This window comes from Ipomoea triloba, chromosome 13 (genome assembly GCF_003576645.1).
Source record: "Ipomoea triloba cultivar NCNSP0323 chromosome 13, ASM357664v1".
In the NCBI taxonomy this organism is placed as follows: Eukaryota; Viridiplantae; Streptophyta; class Magnoliopsida; order Solanales; family Convolvulaceae; genus Ipomoea; species Ipomoea triloba.
This window is the reverse complement of record NC_044928.1, coordinates 27,810,878-27,830,255: the sequence shown is the minus strand read 5'-3', so window position 1 is coordinate 27,830,255 and position 19,378 is coordinate 27,810,878. Positions and strand designations below refer to the sequence as shown.

The window sequence follows — 19,378 nt, the reverse complement described above, 5'->3', positions numbered from 1 at the left end:
TTTTTTTGTTACTGATGCATTTTGTGGGATTTGAATGTAGATACATGAAGAGGCCAAGAAGTTTTCTTATGAGACAGGTTTTCTATTTAATGGAGCACATAGCTTCTTGAGTTATTAGTACTTGGAGTTTCGGACCTTTTACTTTGTGTAACAAATTCTCTACTTTATAGTCTGGTTTTAGTTGTTGATGTTCAGTTTGAACAATTTATTTTCTAATCATGTTTTTTTTTCTAGAATAACTTTATAGTATTGGTGTGAACTTACAGTTTGATGCCAAATCATAATTGAGAATACACATCAAGAAGAAGAATTGGCTTATCTCAGCAAATGTGATCAGCAAGATCAAGAAAACTATGAAATGGAAGCCAAAGATGTAGTAGAACTGGTTGAGCCATAAGGATGTCAAGATGAAGAACAGCTGAATGAAAACAGCCCAAAAAAGAAGAATGTCTACCAAACCTTTATACTATACACAGATAGTAGCATATATAAATACTCACCTAATTTTATTTGGATGAAAAAGAAAAATCACCATAAAGTTTGTAAACCGGCTCATATTTTTATTTGTATGAATAGAGACAAAATGCAAACAAAGAAGCCTTCACATCAGTGTATTTTTAATCCCAAAGAAAGTGGAAATTTCTGTTCAACCACTTGATCTACTTGGGTGGTGAGGCATATTAGCAAAAACTGTGCTAAATGTCATTTCAAAACCCTCAAGAGAATATCAAACAAGAGAATATATCATCAACTTTTCTAAATGTGAATTGGCTTGTCATAAGTGGCCATGGCAGCTTCTTTAACGGCCTCGCTCATTGTTGGATGGGCATGACATGTGCGAGCGATGTCCTCGCTGGATGCTCCATACTGCAATGCCAGCACGGCCTCGTGGATGAGCTCTCCTGCGTTTGGTGCCATGATGTGGACGCCCAATATTTTGTCGGTTTCCTTCTCAGCGAGGATCTTGACTAACCCCTCAGCATCATCAATTGCCTTGGCCCTGCTGTTTGCCATGAAAGGGAACTTCCCAACACGATAACTGACTCCAAGTGCCTTCACTTGTTCCTCGGTTTTTCCAACTGAGGCCACCTCAGGGTGTGTGTACACAACCCCGGGAACCATATCATAGTCCACGTGGCCTTCCTTGCCTGCAATGAATTCCACACATGCAACACCATCTTCCTCTGCCTTGTGAGCCAACATAGGCCCTGGAATAACATCACCAATGGCATAGACCCCGGGTACGCTAGTGGCAAAGCGTTCATTAACCAAGATTCTACCAATCTTGTCAGTTTCAACTCCTATTTTGTCCAATTGAAGCCCTGCAGTAAATGGAGTTCTACCAGCAGAAACAAGGACAACATCAGCTTCAAGAATAGTCTGATCACCACCAGCTGCCGGTTCAAGTGTCAACTTAACACCATCACCTGAACTGTCAACTGAGACCACCTTAGTTTTAAGCATAAATTTCATCTTCTGCTTCTCAAGGGTACGTTGAAATTGTCTGCGAACTTCACTATCCATGCTAGGAACAATATCAGGTGCAAATTCAACAACAGTGACCTCTGAGCCAAGTCGGCCCCAGACAGAGCCCATTTCGAGTCCAATATACCCAGCTCCAATAACCACTAGCTTCTTAGGAATTTCCTTTAATGCTAAAGCACCAGTAGATGATACAATTCTTTCCTCATCAATGGTCATCCCAGGAAGACCTTTGACGTCAGAACCAGTTGCAATTATAATATTTTTCCCTTTGACAACAGTTTCACCTCCATCAATAGTGTCCACCGTAATTTCTGAAGGTGAGAGGAACTTACCATATCCCTTGACATAGTTCACTTTGTTCTTTTTGAATAGACCCTCAATACCTTTTGTTAAGTTAGACACAGCTTTATCTTTTTGGGCCATCATTGCAGGTAAATCAACCTCAACAGAAGAAAACTTCACACCATGGTTGGCAAATGAGTGTGTAGCTTCATGGTACATGTGTGAGGAGTGCAGTAATGCCTGAGTACAACAGAAACATTGAAAAAAATAAAAAGAAACAAAAAGTTGAATTAATATGTAACAAGCAACCAGAATAAAAACAATAATTCTAGCATTAATAGTTCCCAATTAGACAGGTAGAAAGGCATACTTGATACTGTTTACCCACAAATTTTACTTGAATATGCTATATGGCAAATTTGCCTGTCACATAAATAAAATTTGATGTGGTAGTTCCCTACCCTAAACCCAACACATCCACAGAATTAAGAGAATAAAAAGCAGAAAATAAATATTCTAATAAGACTAGATAAGAAATTAAGTAATGTGAACCCCAACTCTTTGCATGATCTTTACATACAAATGAACAGGTCAACTGAAAAAGTAGCACTAAAATTTAATACAAAGGCGAGTTGGGTTCTGGAGTTTCAAAAAGGACAAAGTATAGACTGCACCATGTTAGTACATGAAAAATAAGCAGCAGCAGCAACCTACATATTTCTACAGCGGGAATGATCACCATTCACCAGGAGAAAACTAGGAAAAAAGAAATTTACTTATGATCAATGAAAAATGACAGCCAAAACACCAAGTATTATGTCATGGAGCTTGTTAATGTCTTTCAGTATATAATTTTATAATATAATTCAACAAGAATGAGAGAATGGGATATCTAGATCATATTTGAGAATGAGAATGTTCAAATAGCAAATACAACTGCACAAAGGATAGTTCAATTCTATTGTACAAAAATGTTGCTAGTGCAATTCCAGAAGCAGTTGAATGGTTTTAGATTTTAGCACTACAACCATATAGTAGAGTTCTATCATTTCCCACTATGCATAGAATACACAAACATACAGTATATCAAAATTAAAAGGGCAGGTTTAATGAAATCTAGATTGTAAATTGTAATGTTTACAAATTTGTAGACCATCAAGTGCTTAAAAATTTTATGGGGAAATGAAGCCACTCAGACAGAAAAAATCAAGTTTCATGAAATCCAAATTTTAAATTGAAAAGCTTAAAATTCTTCTAGGCCATCAATTGCTCTCAGTGGAAGTAAAACCATAATAAACTCTATGAAATCAAAATCATAAACTGAATTAAGGATTTTCTCAACCATAAATGGATGTAAAATCACGGCAGATTATATTAAATCCAACCCATATATTGAAAAGCTTACAGACTTCTCAACCATCAAGTATAGAACCCAAAACCCAATATAATCAACAAAGTCAAAATCAGTAGATCTAAGAAACTTAATTAAAACTAAAAATGAACAAAGAAATGCTAATGAAAATTGAATATAAGCTCCGATCGGTATACGCAGAGATAGAAGAGTGAGAGTGTAGCAGTACCTTAGAAGGAATACAACCGACGTTAAGGCAGGTGCCGCCTAGGGTTCCGCGCTTCTCTATACAGGTGGTTTTGAGGCCGAGCTGAGCAGCCTTGATGGCGGCCACATAGCCGCCGGGCCCGCCGCCGATGACAACGACGTCGTTCTCCTCAGATCCCGACGCGAATCCTCTGCTCAAGGAGAAAGCGTAGTACTTGGAGCTGTTGTAGTAGAGATTCCTCGACCGTCTAGCAATACTCGCCATCGCCATTTTTCTCTTTCACAATTCACAAATCTCTGAAAGACTTTTCTCTACTCCTCCTAATATTAGGTTTTTCTGGTCTTCTCTCCCTTTCTCTCTAATATTTTAAAACGAATATTTGATTGAGGAGCATATATTATTTTACTTTTTTCCGCAGCCGTTGGTGGACTGATTGTAAATGAGAACCCATCCTGGCCGTCCATAACCGCTACTTTTTCTGATCTATTGTTAATCGTGAGCTGCCATACACCCTCTGATTGTTTTCTACAATTCTTTTTTCCTTTTTATTATATCCTTTTATTTAAAAATTTCCCTTTTAAATTTTTAAAATTCATACATAAACACATTATATACCTACTTTTATTTAATAATTTCCCTTCTAAATTTTTTAAATTCATATATACATACATTATATCCGAATATACCTAGTGTTCCTTCGAACTTCCAATCAAATTAGTTAAAATATTGGCTTAATGGTCACAATAATAGACTAATTTACTTAGTACACATTCTCATATAGTGATCGCAAAGTTCTCTCTTCATTTCAAAATATTACTATACATATATGAACTTATAATGTTGTTTACGAGATACAACCCTACTATATAGAGATTGCAAAAGACATTGGTGTTGATTAACATGTTAAAAATATCAATGTAGTTATGTACTACACAGATGTTATATTAGACATGAATTCAAATCTTGTTACTCTATTTTGGTGTGCTGAGAACCGAAAAAAAAAAAAAAAAACAGAATTTTTAAATTTATGGAGTAGAACATTAAAAAAAAAAAAAAAAGGGGGACAATATCTGGGAGGAGGGATATGTATTGGCGGGCTGCCAAACATCACATATTTGAGGAACGACTCGACGACAATGTTGGTAGGCTATCTAGATGAGGCAGAGGAGCAGCATCACTAGAGACCTATCCACAACGATACAATACAATACAAGTTTATATATGATAGATAGAATTTACTTGGAAGGAACAAGACAACATTTATTGCTATTATGATGGGTATTCATTCATAACAGTTCTTGATTAACGGTTAATTAACTACTGAAGCTGCCAAGCACCTTATGCTCAGATGACATATACTGACTCCTACTGAAACTGCCAACTGCCAAGAATCTTATGCTCAGATGACATTTAATGATTCTCCCAGGAGGTCATGAGGTCGAGCCCCAGTAACAGATACTACAATGTAATAGAGTCAATAGCATTCCAAAAAAAAAAACACTACTGAAGCTCAAATAGAACAAAGCTCATGCGATTAATGAGCTGAATTGTTTCAATGTAGATTCACTTAATTTCTGTTGTTTTCAGGCTGTGTAGTGCTCAACCAGTATACAAACGACCTTAATAGACTCATCAAGAAATACAAATTTTCTTCCAAGCATTCGTTCAGGTAGCTACACTGACATTGGAGCGCGACGATAGAATGAGGATGAGCATATTCGAATTGATGATCTATCTCCCCATTTGGGTCCTTTATATAGATGGCCTCTGCCATGTTCATTCTATGCCGTCTTTGATGGTCATGGAGGATCTGCAGCATCTGCGTATGTTAAAGACAATGCATTGAGGTTCTGTTTTTTGAAGATGCTGCTTTGCCGCAAGCATCTTGGAAGAGTTGGGGCTTTCTCATCATAGGGCATTTTTACTTGCTGATCAAGCCTTGGCTGATGACTTTAACATTGATGCTTCATGTGGAACAACGGCAATAACTGCTCTGATTCTGGGTAAGTATCTTGTCATTGCAAATGCTGGTGATTGCCGTGCTGTCCTTTGTAGGAAAGGAAATGCAGTCCAGATCTCTCATGATCACAGACCTTCATGTCAATTTGAAAGGAAAAGAGTTGAGGCCTTGGGTGGTCTTATAGAGTATGGATACCTAAATGGTGAAATTTCTGTCACTCGTGCCCTTGGTGACTGGTCTATGAAGCTTCCGTATGGATCAGCCTCCTCCCCTCTTTCTGCTGAGCCAGAAATTCACCAAGTTGCGTTGACAGAAGATGATGAGTTTTTGATAATTGGTTGTGATGGGGTTTGGGACGTGATGTCAAACCAGGATGCTGTTAGTATTGTCCTCCAAGAGCTTAGGATGCATAATGACCCTCAGGAATGTGCTAAGGAACTCGTAAATCAGGCTTTGTTGCGAGAAAAAAACGACAACCTCACTGCCATTGTTATCTGCTTCACTGCCCCTCCCGTTCCCTCACGCAGACCAAAATTAAGATGCCTCACATTGTCTGAAGAGGCCCGCAACAGGTTGCGGAGCTTTGTACAAGGCAACTGATTGTTACATAAGCAATTCCCATGCCTTGAAGCCCAGAGACATTGTATACAATAGAGAGATTATGTTCATTCTTAGGATTTTTTAGAATCTGTTTGAGGTTGCTTCAGATGATGAGAAAAAGCAACATGAAGTTTTGTAGGGTTAGAGTTATCTAGATAATATATAGACAATGATGAGGCTACTTGTGTTTACATTCATGTTTTTGGTAGAGTTTTCTGTCAGTAACTGATTTAATACATAACAAATTTGACTATTCTATAACATTTGCAGATTGTATTGGGATTGATTTTCCTCAATTTCAATCCATTCTATTTCATTATTATCTGTGTTTTCCCTTGCTAGCTTTGTTTGCCTTGCCTGATCATAATAGTAAACCCTGAATCCCCCACCCCAAACAATTATCAAAAACTCATCATCTTCTGCCCATGAAACTTTGTGAATTTCTGGCTCTGCAGAAACACTTGAGACAGAAATTTCACCATTTAGAGTTTCACTCTTTCATTCTTTTCCTTTCAAGTTTACAAGAATGTTTGTGATCATGTGAGGTCTGGACTGCATTTCCTTTCCCCAGCATTTGCAATGACAAGATACTTACCCAGAATCAGAGCAGTTATTGCCGTTGTTCCACATGAAGCATCAANTTGATGCTTCATGTGGAACAACGGCAATAACTGCTCTGATTCTGGGTAAGTATCTTGTCATTGCAAATGCTGGGGAAAGGAAATGCAGTCCAGACCTCACATGATCACAAACATTCTTGTAAACTTGAAAGGAAAAGAATGAAAGAGTGAAACTCTAAATGGTGAAATTTCTGTCTCAAGTGTTTCTGCAGAGCCAGAAATTCACAAAGTTTCATGGGCAGAAGATGATGAGTTTTTGATAATTGTTTGGGGTGGGGGATTCAGGGTTTACTATTATGATCAGGCAAGGCAAACAAAGCTAGCAAGGGAAAACACAGATAATAATGAAATAGAATGGATTGAAATTGAGGAAAATCAATCCCAATACAATCTGCAAATGTTATAGAATAGTCAAATTTGTTATGTATTAAATCAGTTACTGACAGAAAACTCTACCAAAAACATGAATGTAAACACAAGTAGCCTCATCATTGTCTATATATTATCTAGATAACTCTAACCCTACAAAACTTCATGTTGCTTTTTCTCATCATCTGAAGCAACCTCAAACAGATTCTAAAAAATCCTAAGAATGAACATAATCTCTCTATTGTATACAATGTCTCTGGGCTTCAAGGCATGGGAATTGCTTATGTAACAATCAGTTGCCTTGTACAAAGCTCCGCAACCTGTTGCGGGCCTCTTCAGACAATGTGAGGCATCTTAATTTTGGTCTGCGTGAGGGAACGGGAGGGGCAGTGAAGCAGATAACAATGGCAGTGAGGTTGTCGTTTTTTTCTCGCAACAAAGCCTGATTTACGAGTTCCTTAGCACATTCCTGAGGGTCATTATGCATCCTAAGCTCTTGGAGGACAATACTAACAGCATCCTGGTTTGACATCACGTCCCAAACCCCATCACAACCAATTATCAAAAACTCATCATCTTCTGTCAACGCAACTTGGTGAATTTCTGGCTCAGCAGAAAGAGGGGAGGAGGCTGATCCATACGGAAGCTTCATAGACCAGTCACCAAGGGCACGAGTGACAGAAATTTCACCATTTAGGTATCCATACTCTATAAGACCACCCAAGGCCTCAACTCTTTTCCTTTCAAATTGACATGAAGGTCTGTGATCATGAGAGATCTGGACTGCATTTCCTTTCCTACAAAGGACAGCACGGCAATCACCAGCATTTGCAATGACAAGATACTTACCCAGAATCAGAGCAGTTATTGCCGTTGTTCCACATGAAGCATCAACGCTACAGTCATCAGCTAAGGCTTGATCAGCAAGTAAAAATGCCCTATGATGAGAACGTCCCAACTCTTCCAAGAATGCTTTATCAACTACAGATGCTTGCGGCAAAGCAGCATCTTCAAAAAAGAACCTCAATGCATTGTCTTTAACATAAGCAGATGCTGCAGATCCTCCATGACCATCAAAGACCGCATAGAATGAACATGGCAGAGGCCATCTATATAAAGGACCCAAATGGGCAGATAGATCATCAATTCGAATATGCTCATCCTCATTCGATCGCCGTGCTCCAATGTCAGTGTAGCTACCCGAACGAATACTTGGAAGAAAATTTGTATTTCTTGATGAGTCTATTAAGGTCGTTTGTATACTGGTTGAGCACGACACAGCCTGAAAACAACAGAAATTAAGAAAATTCTACATTAAAACAATTCAGCCCATCATCATAGATCCAACAGTCACACAAAAGGCACAATCTAAAAGTTAAATTTTCATCTGTCATACATATTAGCAATAAGTTCTATTTAGATCCATAAATATATTAATTCTAATAGCACTAGTTTAAATAGTTAATCTTGAATTCACAAGAATACCAGAAATCACATCTAATAAGACATACCAAAGCTAGGAGAAACTATTGATTTGTGAAGTATTTATTATGGTGATCCAACCAAGATTTATCAGCAATCAAATTAATTTCCAAGCTATATCAATCATAACTAGAGCAACGACTTCTATTTTGACCCGTGAATACATTCTATCCAAAAAAGTACTAGTCGGAAAAAATCAATCAAGAACTTACAAGAACAATAGCAGAAAGCCAAGAACATAAGGCATACTAAAGCTATCAGAAAGTAGTGATTAATCAATTGGCTATTAAGATGATCCTACCAATTTTAACTGAAAACCCTAATTTTCTTGAGCAGAACATATCTACACAGACCCAATCTCAAGATTCAACGAAAACACAAACTACAAGATATGGGTATTTTTAAAAACATCGCAGACAAACCAAGAAATGAAAAGAAATCCCGCAATTCATAGAAAATTCGAACTAATCAAGAAGTAAAAAAAAACTCACCGACTCTGAGCGAGAAATTTCGATGGCCACGGACTCGACTTCGATCGGCGGCGTGGAAACGGCCTCAGGCTTAACTTCGAACAGCTCCAAGTCGTTCTCGACGGGCTTGGAAACGCAGAGGTACTGAACCGAAACGCTCTGCTGGCACAAAATCTCTGCTTCGGCAACCATATCCGCCGTGGAACCCCTCTTCACTATCATCTGTAAACGAAACGCGCAGCTCGGTTCTTGATTTGAATCGGGGAAGGTGAGGTGAAGCGATTTGTGGAGATGAATCTGTGTTTGAGAGAGATTAGGGTTTTGTTTTACCTCTTCGGTTTTGTATGTAAGAAGCGATTTTGAGAGGAGAAATTATAGCGCATGCGGTATATATAGAAATGAAATGAAATGAAAAATTATATTTATATATATTTACAGAGGCGGCTTTGGAAACAGGGAGAGTCCTGGTCTTACTCGTACTCGGATAAACGTCGTGTGGTACCAAAACGCGGCACATGAAAAAGCTGATTTTTGTGGGCTTAAATGTTTTAAATCTTACGGTGACATTAAGGTAAAACGAGTCCTTGTATTTAACGGGCTGATAATCACAATGTTTTAAATTAAACTTTCGTGAAAGTTATTTATTGAATTTTTTGATTTTAACATGTTATTTATAAATTACTTAAGTTTGTTTATCGTTTATTTCATCGTAGTATTTTGCTATGGTCAAAATGCAGACTTTACCAATAGTGCACATTTCAGTAGTGGTTGTGAAATTTTTTAAATTGAAATAAGTCCTTATTTTTAGCCTTAATTCAATTAGTTTCCTAATTTTTAAAAATTCTATTAAAAGTTAAAATATTGTAAATAAAAATAAATACGTGCCAACCGCGTGCGAGATGATTTTTAAGATGTAGTGATTATCACGTTTAATTTGAATTTTCGATTCATGTTTCTGATGTTGTCTGACCTTACGTTTCGTTCATTGTACGTTTAATCTGTTGTGCTCAGATTAAAACAAATATGTGTCAACCCCGTGCAAGATGATTTTTAAGATGCAGTGATTATCACGTTTAATTTGAATTTTCGATTCATGTTTCTGATATTGTCTGACCTTACGTTTCGTTCATTGTACGTTTAATCTATTATGCTCAGATTAAACGTGATAATCACTGAATCTCAGAAAACGTATGGTTAACATTCTAGTACCACGAGAAGGAGCGAGTTGATTAAAACAATTGTAGATGACAGATACCACAATTATAATTATGATTCGTGTTGTTTCTCGTGATCAAGCATTAGACGTGTCTACCACTATTCGTTATGACACCACATTATCTGTACAGCAACAAGTTAATGACATATTTAAATGCTATAAGATAGCAGATGAAAGTCAATATTATATTGACCGTGACTATCCTAAGGAAGGACATGCATGGCAAATAATCTCGAGCTATTGAAAGGCCATGCGATGTGAACACTAATCTCTAATATTGAACACCTAACATTTAGTTATGAAATATATTAGGTCATATAAGTTTTGTGACAAACTTTGAGTGTAAATAGTAAATAGCAATTTTAATAAAGCTATAGAGGAAACTTTCAAGGCTTCCATAAATGTCATTAAATACATGTTAACATGGTAAAACGTGTTGAATGGTAATTAACCAACAACAAAGGTTGATTTGAAATGTAATTTTTAAATTACATTTTTAGTTCTTTAGTCGTAATCATAGTATAGATTTAGTCCTCCAATTATTTATAATGTAGATTTAGTCCATCAATTCTTAGTAAAGTGGCAATTAATTCAATGAAGGATGGAATTCATTACTACACTAAATTTTGAGAAATTAACTCTACGCTATAATCACAATTAAGGAATTGAAAATGTAATTTTCGTTTATTTTATAATTGATATTATAAAACTTATCTAAAATTAATCAAATTTATAGTATTAGAAGTGTTGCAATTAATTCATAACTCCTACTTAGTTGGAAGAGCCTGCAAGAGAATAGGAAAATATCTCCTTTCCCAAACTTCATTTACTATTTTGGATAGATAACATGTTCCAACTCTATAAAGTATCAATAAATTTTGCTTGAAAAATGATATTTTTCCAACTTAATGTTTAATGTTCACCCTTGACATTGCATTATTATAAAACTTTAAGAAGGTTGAAAACAATTTATATTCATTGATCTCTTAAAAATTAACTAACCTCCCACCCACACCACCACTTGCCCTCGACGATTACCGAATTTAAAAAAAATTTAATAATTCAAAATAAAATTTAAAAAAGCAACAAAAAAAAATAAAATCGTCTCATCATCAACGGTGGAAACGAATGGGGCTTTTAAAAAAAATTAAATAATTATTTTATTGATTTTTTTTAAATTTGATAACCGCCACGTCAGTATGTTTTCAGGTAAACATGTCAATTTAGGTTGAATTGCATGAATTTGTGTTGTTCAGGGACCTAATTACATTTTCTTGGGTTTGATAACTCAAATACATTTGGTGTGCAATTGAATGATTTATTTGACCCTTATTCCAATTATGTTTTACAATTTTTTCATTGCGGGTCATTCTTCTTATTGAGTTGTTATAGTACGCAATATTCATTACTTCGGCCATTAACAAAATCTAAATCATTACCAATAAAATTATTATTCACATGTTACATAAATTACAAGATTTAATATATATCAAAATGACTCAAAGTTTTAGATCATTTCATGAAGTCGACAATATAATTTAATTTTTGAGTACCGACAATATAATTTAATTAATTAAAAAAACACATTAAATATATGCACTGATTGGATGGCGACATCTTTGATTTCAACGTGGCTTGGTGGGCAAGTTTTTAAGTCCCCACCCGATAGTGTGTGACCCTTATTGTTATCTACGGATGCAATAGGAATTATTAGGTCTATGTTCGTATAAATCGGTGTTTATCTTTCGTTATATTGAAAATAAATAAATAAAAGATGAGACAGTAAATAGATATAGATATAGATAATAAGTAAACAAGCAAAATATACGTATAGAACAAGTTTGAGATTATGTTTGGTTCCAAAAAAAACATTGAACATTGGCCTTATCCATAAGATTAGAGCTTACCTCATACTCCAGTATGTTCCTTTTCTTTATCACAAGTGGTCTTAGTCGTCCATCATATCCACCCATACACCATTCTTTATATTCACCACCCACACATATAATTCCAATTTTGAATTTATTCTTGGACTAGTAGCAATTGCTTGCGAGAAGAAGAAAATGAGATATTTTTCTAACTGAGATTACCACACAAAATCAATGGTCAAAGAGCGACCACATATTAGCCTTCTAGATTTGAGCTGATTAGCTATAAGCAATTTAAACTGGTTTATTTTTTTGTAGTCATTTGACATATAGGGAGGGACACAATGCAGATTTGAGCTGGTTAACTATAGACAATTTAGACTGATTTTTCTCCTTATAAACATTTGTCAGCTAGAGTTATAAGGCATGATTGACCTAGTGCACACTCTCAGATAATGACATTATAAATTCATTTCATTCCATCTAATGTTTTTTTTTTTTTTAATGATAGACACTACAATAGGAAGACAAATGTTGGAATATTCTTGGCGATTAAGGAACGGAAAGGGAGAAGTGCAGAAAGGAATAGTTGGGCAGTGATGGTGACAAGTCAATGCAAACAAACATGTCAACACCTGGCAACGTTTCATAAGAGTCAATTAACCAAATGAAAATGTTGTTGTTGTGAACACAAATTTTGAAGAATTTAACGTGCCCAACTGCCCAAGCCATTCCACTATAAGCCAACGCGTGTTCATCGCAAAAATCTTATACAAATCAATCTTTTCTTCGGTGTTCTACCAATAAATAACAAGTTTTATTTTCGGGTGACATATGTTACGAGGGATTTTTTTTTGTGTGGTCAATTTGGACTTATTAATCAACATACAAAGATTTAGATGAAAACTTGAGATAATAACTCAAGTTCTATCAACAATCTTATCGTGTGAGTTTATGTGTGTGTGTGTATATATAAACTTTGATTCTTATTGTAATAATAAGATTTCTTGCAGGAAGTGTAAATAAATGTCCGTTATTGATCTAATAGATTTAACAGTTGAAAAATAAAAAGAAAAATTGACATCGTTAATTTCATAAATATATAAACTTTGATCATTTGATTATGATTCTTTGATTTATGAAAAAAAATTTATCTTCGTTACCTACGGGGTGCATTCTAGGTAAAGTTTATCTCATAACATTAACTGACAAAAGACCACAAAAATTTTTGGAAGAACCCGGGTTCAATTCCCGCGCTCCCATAACAGACGGAGAAAGATCAGGTGGATTAAAAAAAATGTCATTTTGAATCGTGATCAAACAGTCTTCTACGACTAACTTGAGTGGATTGTCCTATTTGATCTGATTATATACATATAAGGTCATTTTATGTGTCAAAAAGAAGGGAATTTTATGATTTTTTTAAAGAAAGTGAGTGGACATTGGACAACAACTTGTTAAAAGAAAAAGGTGCCACGTTACCATGGAGGATATGCATGTGTATGCCAGATCAGGTAAAAAGTAGAGATCAATATTAATCAATTTTGCCCCCACCCCCACCTCCCAAAAAACAGAAGTAAAATAAAATAAAGAAATAAAACACATTTGGCAATTTGATCATCGCCTTTAAAATTAACACTTTTGATCATCAACTGTTTGGGCATAATTAACACTTTTGATCATCAACTGTTGGGCAAACTATGTTGTCCATATCCACATTGTAAGCTGAATCACTAATAGATACGAAATATTCATTTTTAGTATCAACTTACCATTTAATTAGAACACGATATAAAATAAATAATTTAGACAAATGAAAGGCGACGATATGAAATATGAACAAGTTGAAATATAATCCTTTCTTTTGTCATCCATCAGTCTTCCGAACAAGAGTAAACCCTGTCCAGCAGCTCAGTTGATTACAGAGGTGAAATTTGAAAAGAAACAATAACGAACCCTTAATAATCCTTTCTAATTGTCTCCATAAGGGCATTCTTGTCAGTGGTTAATGTTGAGGTTTATGTCAGAATTTATGCCACATATTAAGTGAGAGAAGGTGAAAGGTCCTTCTGCAAATTAGGGGAGCTTGGAACAGTAATATTGCAGAAGGTGGAAAGTCAAGCAGCTCTACTGTGTGCGTTAAGCGCACAGCAGGCGCCCAGCGGGCGCGTGCAGTGCACACGCCCGCTGGGCGCGCCAAGCGCGCCTGACAGCAACTTAATTAATTATTTTTTTTAAAATCATTTTTGTTTTATTTTTTTTCTTCCATCTCATCTTCTCTTTCCTAATCACACTTACAAAAACTCCTAAAATACCGTGAAATATCTCCACTACTAAGGATGCTCTAATGGGGTCAATAGGTCCACTCCACTAATCGAGGTTTCAAAAGGGGTGACTTTTGAAGTCAAATATTAATTCAAAAACAGGCCATTAGAGATGGAGGAAGCAGGAAGCTTTCATTCTTGTCATTCTCAAATCCAAACATGGTGCTACCTCAAAACCAAGTTTACAATACAACAGCTGTGCAGTGCAGTGGCAGAAAACCAGTGACCAAAGCTGTTTTAGTTACCACAGGCAAGAGATGGTTTTCACATGTTCACAGATAAAAACCAGCAGTTTAAGGATAAAATAATGTCTACTTCATAATCCTTGGAATATAATATGCAGATCATGGGTGATTTGTGAAGCACTTTTCAAGGTATTATTGGTTTGGGTGAGGAAAGTTTATTGAAGATTATTATTTTACTCGAGTTGATCCTTTGACCTTACAGTTGCATTAGTAGTCAGCCCGCTTTCCAACTGTTCAAAGTTATTGATTTTATTTAGATCATTGTTTTACTCGAGGAAAGATTCGGTCTAGAGCTCTTTAACATAGTGAACATATACAAGAGTTGATCTTCGACCTTACAGTTGCATTAGTTGTCAACCTGTTTACCAACTGTTCTAAGTTATTGATTTTATCTAGGGTCATTGTTTTACTCAAGGAAAGGTTCCGTCTAGAGCTCTTTAATATGGTGCATGTATACAAGAGTTGATCTTCTAACCTTACAGTTGCATTAGCAGTACGTCAACTCGCTTACCAAGTGTTCTAAGTTATTGGTTTTATCTACATCATTGTTTTACTCTGAGGAACGGTTCAATCTAGAGCTCTTTAACATGGTGCACCTATACAAGAGTTGATCCTCCAACATTACAATTGTATTAACAGTTAGCCTACGTATCAACTATTCTAAGTTATTGGTTTTATCTAGATCATTGTTTTACACGAGAAAAAGTTCGATCTAGAGCTCTTTAACATATACAACTAATACAAGAGTTGATCTTTCTGCCTTACAGTTGCATTAACAGTAATCCCGCTTACCAACGGTTCTAAGGTAGTGGTTTTATCTAGACCATTGTTACTTACATAGCACTAGGCACCAGAATTCTACAAAGAAGTCAGCAAAGTTAGCAAGACTAGATATGCATCTTAAGGCCAAAAAATTGCAATCAATGTAAAAAAAGAGAAAAATCAGTATACATCTTGACATGATTCATCAAAAGAATGTGGAAAGTGAAGCTGGGCTATGGCTTACATTGCTCGGTTATGTACGCAGTTGGCGATCTGTAATTACTCGCAGCAGTTTGGTTGGTGCTCTTTCTGCAGCTTCTCCCACAGGCAGAGAACCATCCTCGGGTTCTGGTAATGGGCGAGAATGTAGTCTGTGTCACACCCAGCGTTGTAGAATCGATCATCGTTAATGTATTGCACCTTGTGACCCTTCTGTTTGAACTCGTTGATCCATATGCCCACTGCAACGTCTTCTAGCTTAAAAAGCTACACAGCACAGACAAAAGAAAAATCAATCAGCTGAAATGAACTCGGGTTTAGACTCGAAGACGATGTGATAGAATGCTTCGTCTTTGGTATGGTTCCCCCAGAAAAGCGAACTTGAGTTGACAGATAAGAGTTTCAGCTCAGAAAACGTAAAAGATCACGAGAAGAAAAATGCAGAAAGAAAACTCGATCCACTAAAAGTAACAAAGTATTACCATGAGGTTCCTTTCTTGATGACTCTGAACAATGAACTTGGCTATATCTCGGGAAATTATATAACCTGGACCATGCGCCCAAGGTGGATAAGAGGCATGAGGCCATTCCTGCAAGAGTGATCAATCGTTCAATCGGGAAGAAAGAATAGGCTAATATTCAAGGAAGGAATTAAATCGAGATAGAAAATAGAATCACCTCGGTGCTGATGTACCATTTGTTTTCCTTATCCCTGTGGGGAGAAGATTCATATGATACTCGACCATACAAAAGACCGTCGGGGCCCTTTCCCTTGAGGCTTTTCAGAACTTCATCTATCCTTACAAAAGCATCATCATCGGTTTTCATGATATATTTAGCAGGAAGGATTTTCACCTGATTGAAATTTTACATTACAAATAGTAAGCACAAGAGTACACAAATGATCTCAATAATATACGACACACAGCTTATCATTGATTCATAATTCTAGAAGAGAGTTCTCTCTCAATCCAAGACTCAAATTAGTCCCCATATGCTTCAGCTTCTTTCTTTTTTCAAAGAGTAATTGAATGAATCTATCATAACATTTGGTTCTACATACCCCGAGAATGCATATTGCAACGGTTTTCAGATTGAGCAGGCTGTAGTAATCGACAAAAGGCATCAGTTGCACATCTCCATATGTTTGAGCTTCTCTCCAAAGTTCAAAATTGACCTGCCTGCTTTTGTGCTGCATGAAATTTTAAGCAAAAGAAAATCAAGTCCCGCCTTTTCTGAGATCACATCATTACATTAAGCAAATTCCTCCCGCTGCCAATGCCTCACTTACAAGACCAATGAAAAAGCGGACAGCCACTTGCCCTGACCGTACAGCTTCATACTGCATCCACGATCTCCTTAATGCCATACGTCTCTCAAAATTGTTTCCCGTCGAGAAAACTCCAATTAGCAGTGTTAGTCTTTTCTTGAGACTAATTGACGGAGCTTTGAGGTGCTCAATATCAGCCAAATCGGGATCTTGAGAAACCGGGAGTCCTTTTGCTAGGGTGGATATGATGCCCAAGCCACCCTCCACCCTGACTTCATTAACCAACCAAGGCTCGAGTTTCTGCACCATTGCAAGTAGTAGTCATACCAGGAACATAATCTAGAGTAAATCGCAACACATTACCCTGCTTTTTCAACTGCAAAGTCGCTAATAAAACCATACCTCACCTCTCTATAGGCAAAAGATGTCTCGTGTCTTCCATTTACAGTCATATGAAACCCTTCTACACCTGCCCATAATGTAGCAGTAAACGGGTAACCTTCGACAAATGGGAAATTGGCACTTGCATGTGCAGTCCCATTTGAAGCATTAGCCAATTTCACACTTTCCAGATGACTAGCATTTGAAGTATCTTCCCTATTGCATCTGATAATTTTCGTGTTACATCTCGCAAGTCCATCCACTGAAAACAAAAAGTAGGGAAAAGGGAAAAAAATTACGTCCCTATGAACGAGTATGGCAGGCATCAATCACTAACTCAAGCATTGAGGTCTTATTAACATCATACAAAAATAAAGAACAACACTTTTCAAGAAATTACTTGTTGGGCAGAGGCCGGTGAGGGGTCAAGTCCAGCACTAGGTGACTAGGGGATTGTTGGGCGGAGGCCTGAAGGGCCAAGTCCAACACTTTGCCTCTCGAAAATGTGGTGGTATAAAGAAATAAAGTTGCATCTTCACTACAAGCTAAGCACTTGATCTAATAGAGTCAGGTCACAAAATTGTGCAGTTAAGACTGGCAGGTGCTGGGGAATTGTTGTGCAGAGGCTGGTGAAGGGCCAAGTCTAACACCAAGTGACTAGGGGGATTGTTGGGTTTTTGGCGTAGTGGTGAGCGCTTGATCCTAACATAACTAGATTGGAATCAGCCAAGATTAATGAAATAACTTTCCAGTTAACGATATCAAATGAGATAACCAAGTCACTGTGGTCAAAGAATTGGGTATCAGTTTCGACATTAAACAAATGGTATCGAAATCCATTTAACTAACAAAGCATATGCAAATTTCACCTTTTAGCGTGTCAGAAGGGCCATGATCAGGGCACTTCTCCTCCTTTCCCCACCCAGATGCATTAGTCCATGTATTCTGAGTGATAATGGGATCCTTTGTCAAGTTCGCACCCGGCAAAACAACATTATAATGCAAAACTATAGGAGGATTTGGATCCCCGGGCAGCTGAGAACCAACAAGATTAATCTGGAAACTTTCTTTTTCTGAGTCAGGTATGCCAATCACAGTAATGGACGAGTCCTCAATTAGACCGCAAGGGATTTCAAGAATACTCCCATCCCTTGATAACGTTTCGTTAAACAGACTAACCGAGTAAGGGCAATCCTTATCTTCCTTCTCGTCCAACACATTTAACGCTTTATCTTTTCTAATTGTCGATAACAGCTCTTTCCAAGCTACAGCAGCCTCCTTGATTCCCTGAGCAGTCTCAGGCAATGCATCAGATCGAGATAACAATGCCCTCATCTGGCTCCACACACGCAAAGCCCCCGACTCTTCTTCGGAAACATTACTCAAGCTATACAAATCGCCCAACCCATCAAAATCAACAAACCGAGGCTTTTCCTTAAAACTAGAATAATCGATATCCTTTTTCGGAGGCGATTTCTCCTCATTCCCATCACCAATATCATTCAAATAATCCTCTACATTTACACTAGGTGGATGATTGTTGAAAAAATCAAAAGCTGATTGCTTTCGTAGTGGTTTTTCCATCAAACCATACCGAATCAACAAAATAACAGCAAGGCCTAGAATCAGCAGGCTTCCAGCCCATTTCTTCATTCCCTTTTCTACTCCAGCTGAAAGGCTCTGAGTTTAGCACCTAACATTGTTAACAATTGAACTTGCAATTAACTAAACAATTAAACCTCGCACTCAAACACTCAAATCTTCATCATATTTCAAAGCTACCTCAAACACACTTAAATAATTTCCAGTTCATAAGTAGATAAAACTCATATTCTCAAAAAAAAAAAAAAGTAGATAAAACTCTATAAAACTCAAAAAGTAATATGAAGCAATCTGTTGAATCTTGAAACCCAGAAAGCAACTTTAACAGATCTTTACATAGTAAAAATCACAGTACCTCGCGATCTGAAAGAAGCAGAAAAGGCAGGTTCTTGATTTAACTTTATCTCGAGTAAACTTAGCTTCTGGAGTTCAGCTGACTGTAGTAAGATTTTCAGCTTAAAGGGGGAAACTTTAGGGGAAAGAGATTACGACGTCGTGCTGTTGAACGTCTTTCTTCCTCATTGGATCTTTGTCGGAATCGGAGTACACTACGGGGTTCTTTCGCCGATACGCCGACAATGAACATCCTACGGCGCCGTTTTAGGACGAGTGTTTTGCCTATTTTATTTCCTCCTTTTGTTTCTCTTTTACTTTTTACCATTTT

The 19,378-nt window shown here is 36.9% G+C and overlaps 3 protein-coding genes and 1 pseudogene across 3 annotated transcripts; 1 reads left to right on the top strand and 3 right to left on the bottom strand.

Moving 5' to 3' along the window:
- Positions 1-534: 534 nt before the first annotated feature.
- LOC116002050 (leghemoglobin reductase) lies at positions 535-3,696 on the bottom strand. The gene is made up of 2 exons (XM_031242055.1): positions 3,348-3,696; positions 535-2,007 (listed from the first exon to the last, which is right to left on the bottom strand). Exons 1-2 carry the CDS (start codon positions 3,594-3,596, stop codon positions 757-759), a joined length of 1,500 nt encoding a protein of 499 aa, XP_031097915.1. The 5' UTR covers positions 3,597-3,696; the 3' UTR covers positions 535-756.
- A 1,033-nt stretch (positions 3,697-4,729) lies between these two features.
- On the top strand, positions 4,730-6,205 carry LOC116001436 (annotated as a pseudogene).
- A 643-nt stretch (positions 6,206-6,848) lies between these two features.
- On the bottom strand, positions 6,849-9,211 carry LOC116002054 (probable protein phosphatase 2C 49). Its single transcript, XM_031242058.1, has 2 exons — positions 8,849-9,211; positions 6,849-8,157 (listed from the first exon to the last, which is right to left on the bottom strand). Exons 1-2 carry the CDS (start codon positions 9,047-9,049, stop codon positions 7,168-7,170), a joined length of 1,191 nt encoding a protein of 396 aa, XP_031097918.1. The 5' UTR covers positions 9,050-9,211; the 3' UTR covers positions 6,849-7,167.
- Positions 9,212-15,174: 5,963 nt separating this feature from the next.
- Positions 15,175-19,293, bottom strand: LOC116002049 (hydroxyproline O-galactosyltransferase GALT3). The gene is made up of 8 exons (XM_031242054.1): positions 19,070-19,293; positions 17,982-18,805; positions 17,139-17,374; positions 16,753-17,031; positions 16,525-16,653; positions 16,140-16,316; positions 15,944-16,051; positions 15,175-15,728 (listed from the first exon to the last, which is right to left on the bottom strand). Exons 2-8 carry the CDS (start codon positions 18,763-18,765, stop codon positions 15,522-15,524), a joined length of 1,920 nt encoding a protein of 639 aa, XP_031097914.1. The 5' UTR covers positions 18,766-18,805; positions 19,070-19,293; the 3' UTR covers positions 15,175-15,521.
- Between the last annotated feature and the right edge of the window lie 85 nt (positions 19,294-19,378).

Excerpts from the sequence above, each read along its gene's own strand:
- LOC116002050 (XM_031242055.1), bottom strand. The coding sequence starts at position 3,596 with ATGGCGATGGCGAGTATTGCTAGACGGTCGAGGAATCTCTACTACAAC. Across the intron at positions 2,008-3,347 it reads TCGGTTGTATTCCTTCTAAG|GCATTACTGCACTCCTCACA; the intron begins GTACTGCTACAC and ends TGTTGTACTCAG.
- LOC116002054 (XM_031242058.1), bottom strand. The coding sequence starts at position 9,049 with ATGATAGTGAAGAGGGGTTCCACGGCGGATATGGTTGCCGAAGCAGAG. Across the intron at positions 8,158-8,848 it reads AAATTTCTCGCTCAGAGTCG|GCTGTGTCGTGCTCAACCAG; the intron begins GTGAGTTTTTTT and ends TGTTGTTTTCAG.
- LOC116002049 (XM_031242054.1), bottom strand. The coding sequence starts at position 18,765 with ATGAAGAAATGGGCTGGAAGCCTGCTGATTCTAGGCCTTGCTGTTATT. Across the intron at positions 16,654-16,752 it reads TCCGCTTTTTCATTGGTCTT|CACAAAAGCAGGCAGGTCAA; the intron begins GTAAGTGAGGCA and ends AATTTCATGCAG. Across the intron at positions 16,052-16,139 it reads AATGGTACATCAGCACCGAG|GAATGGCCTCATGCCTCTTA; the intron begins GTGATTCTATTT and ends TCACTCTTGCAG.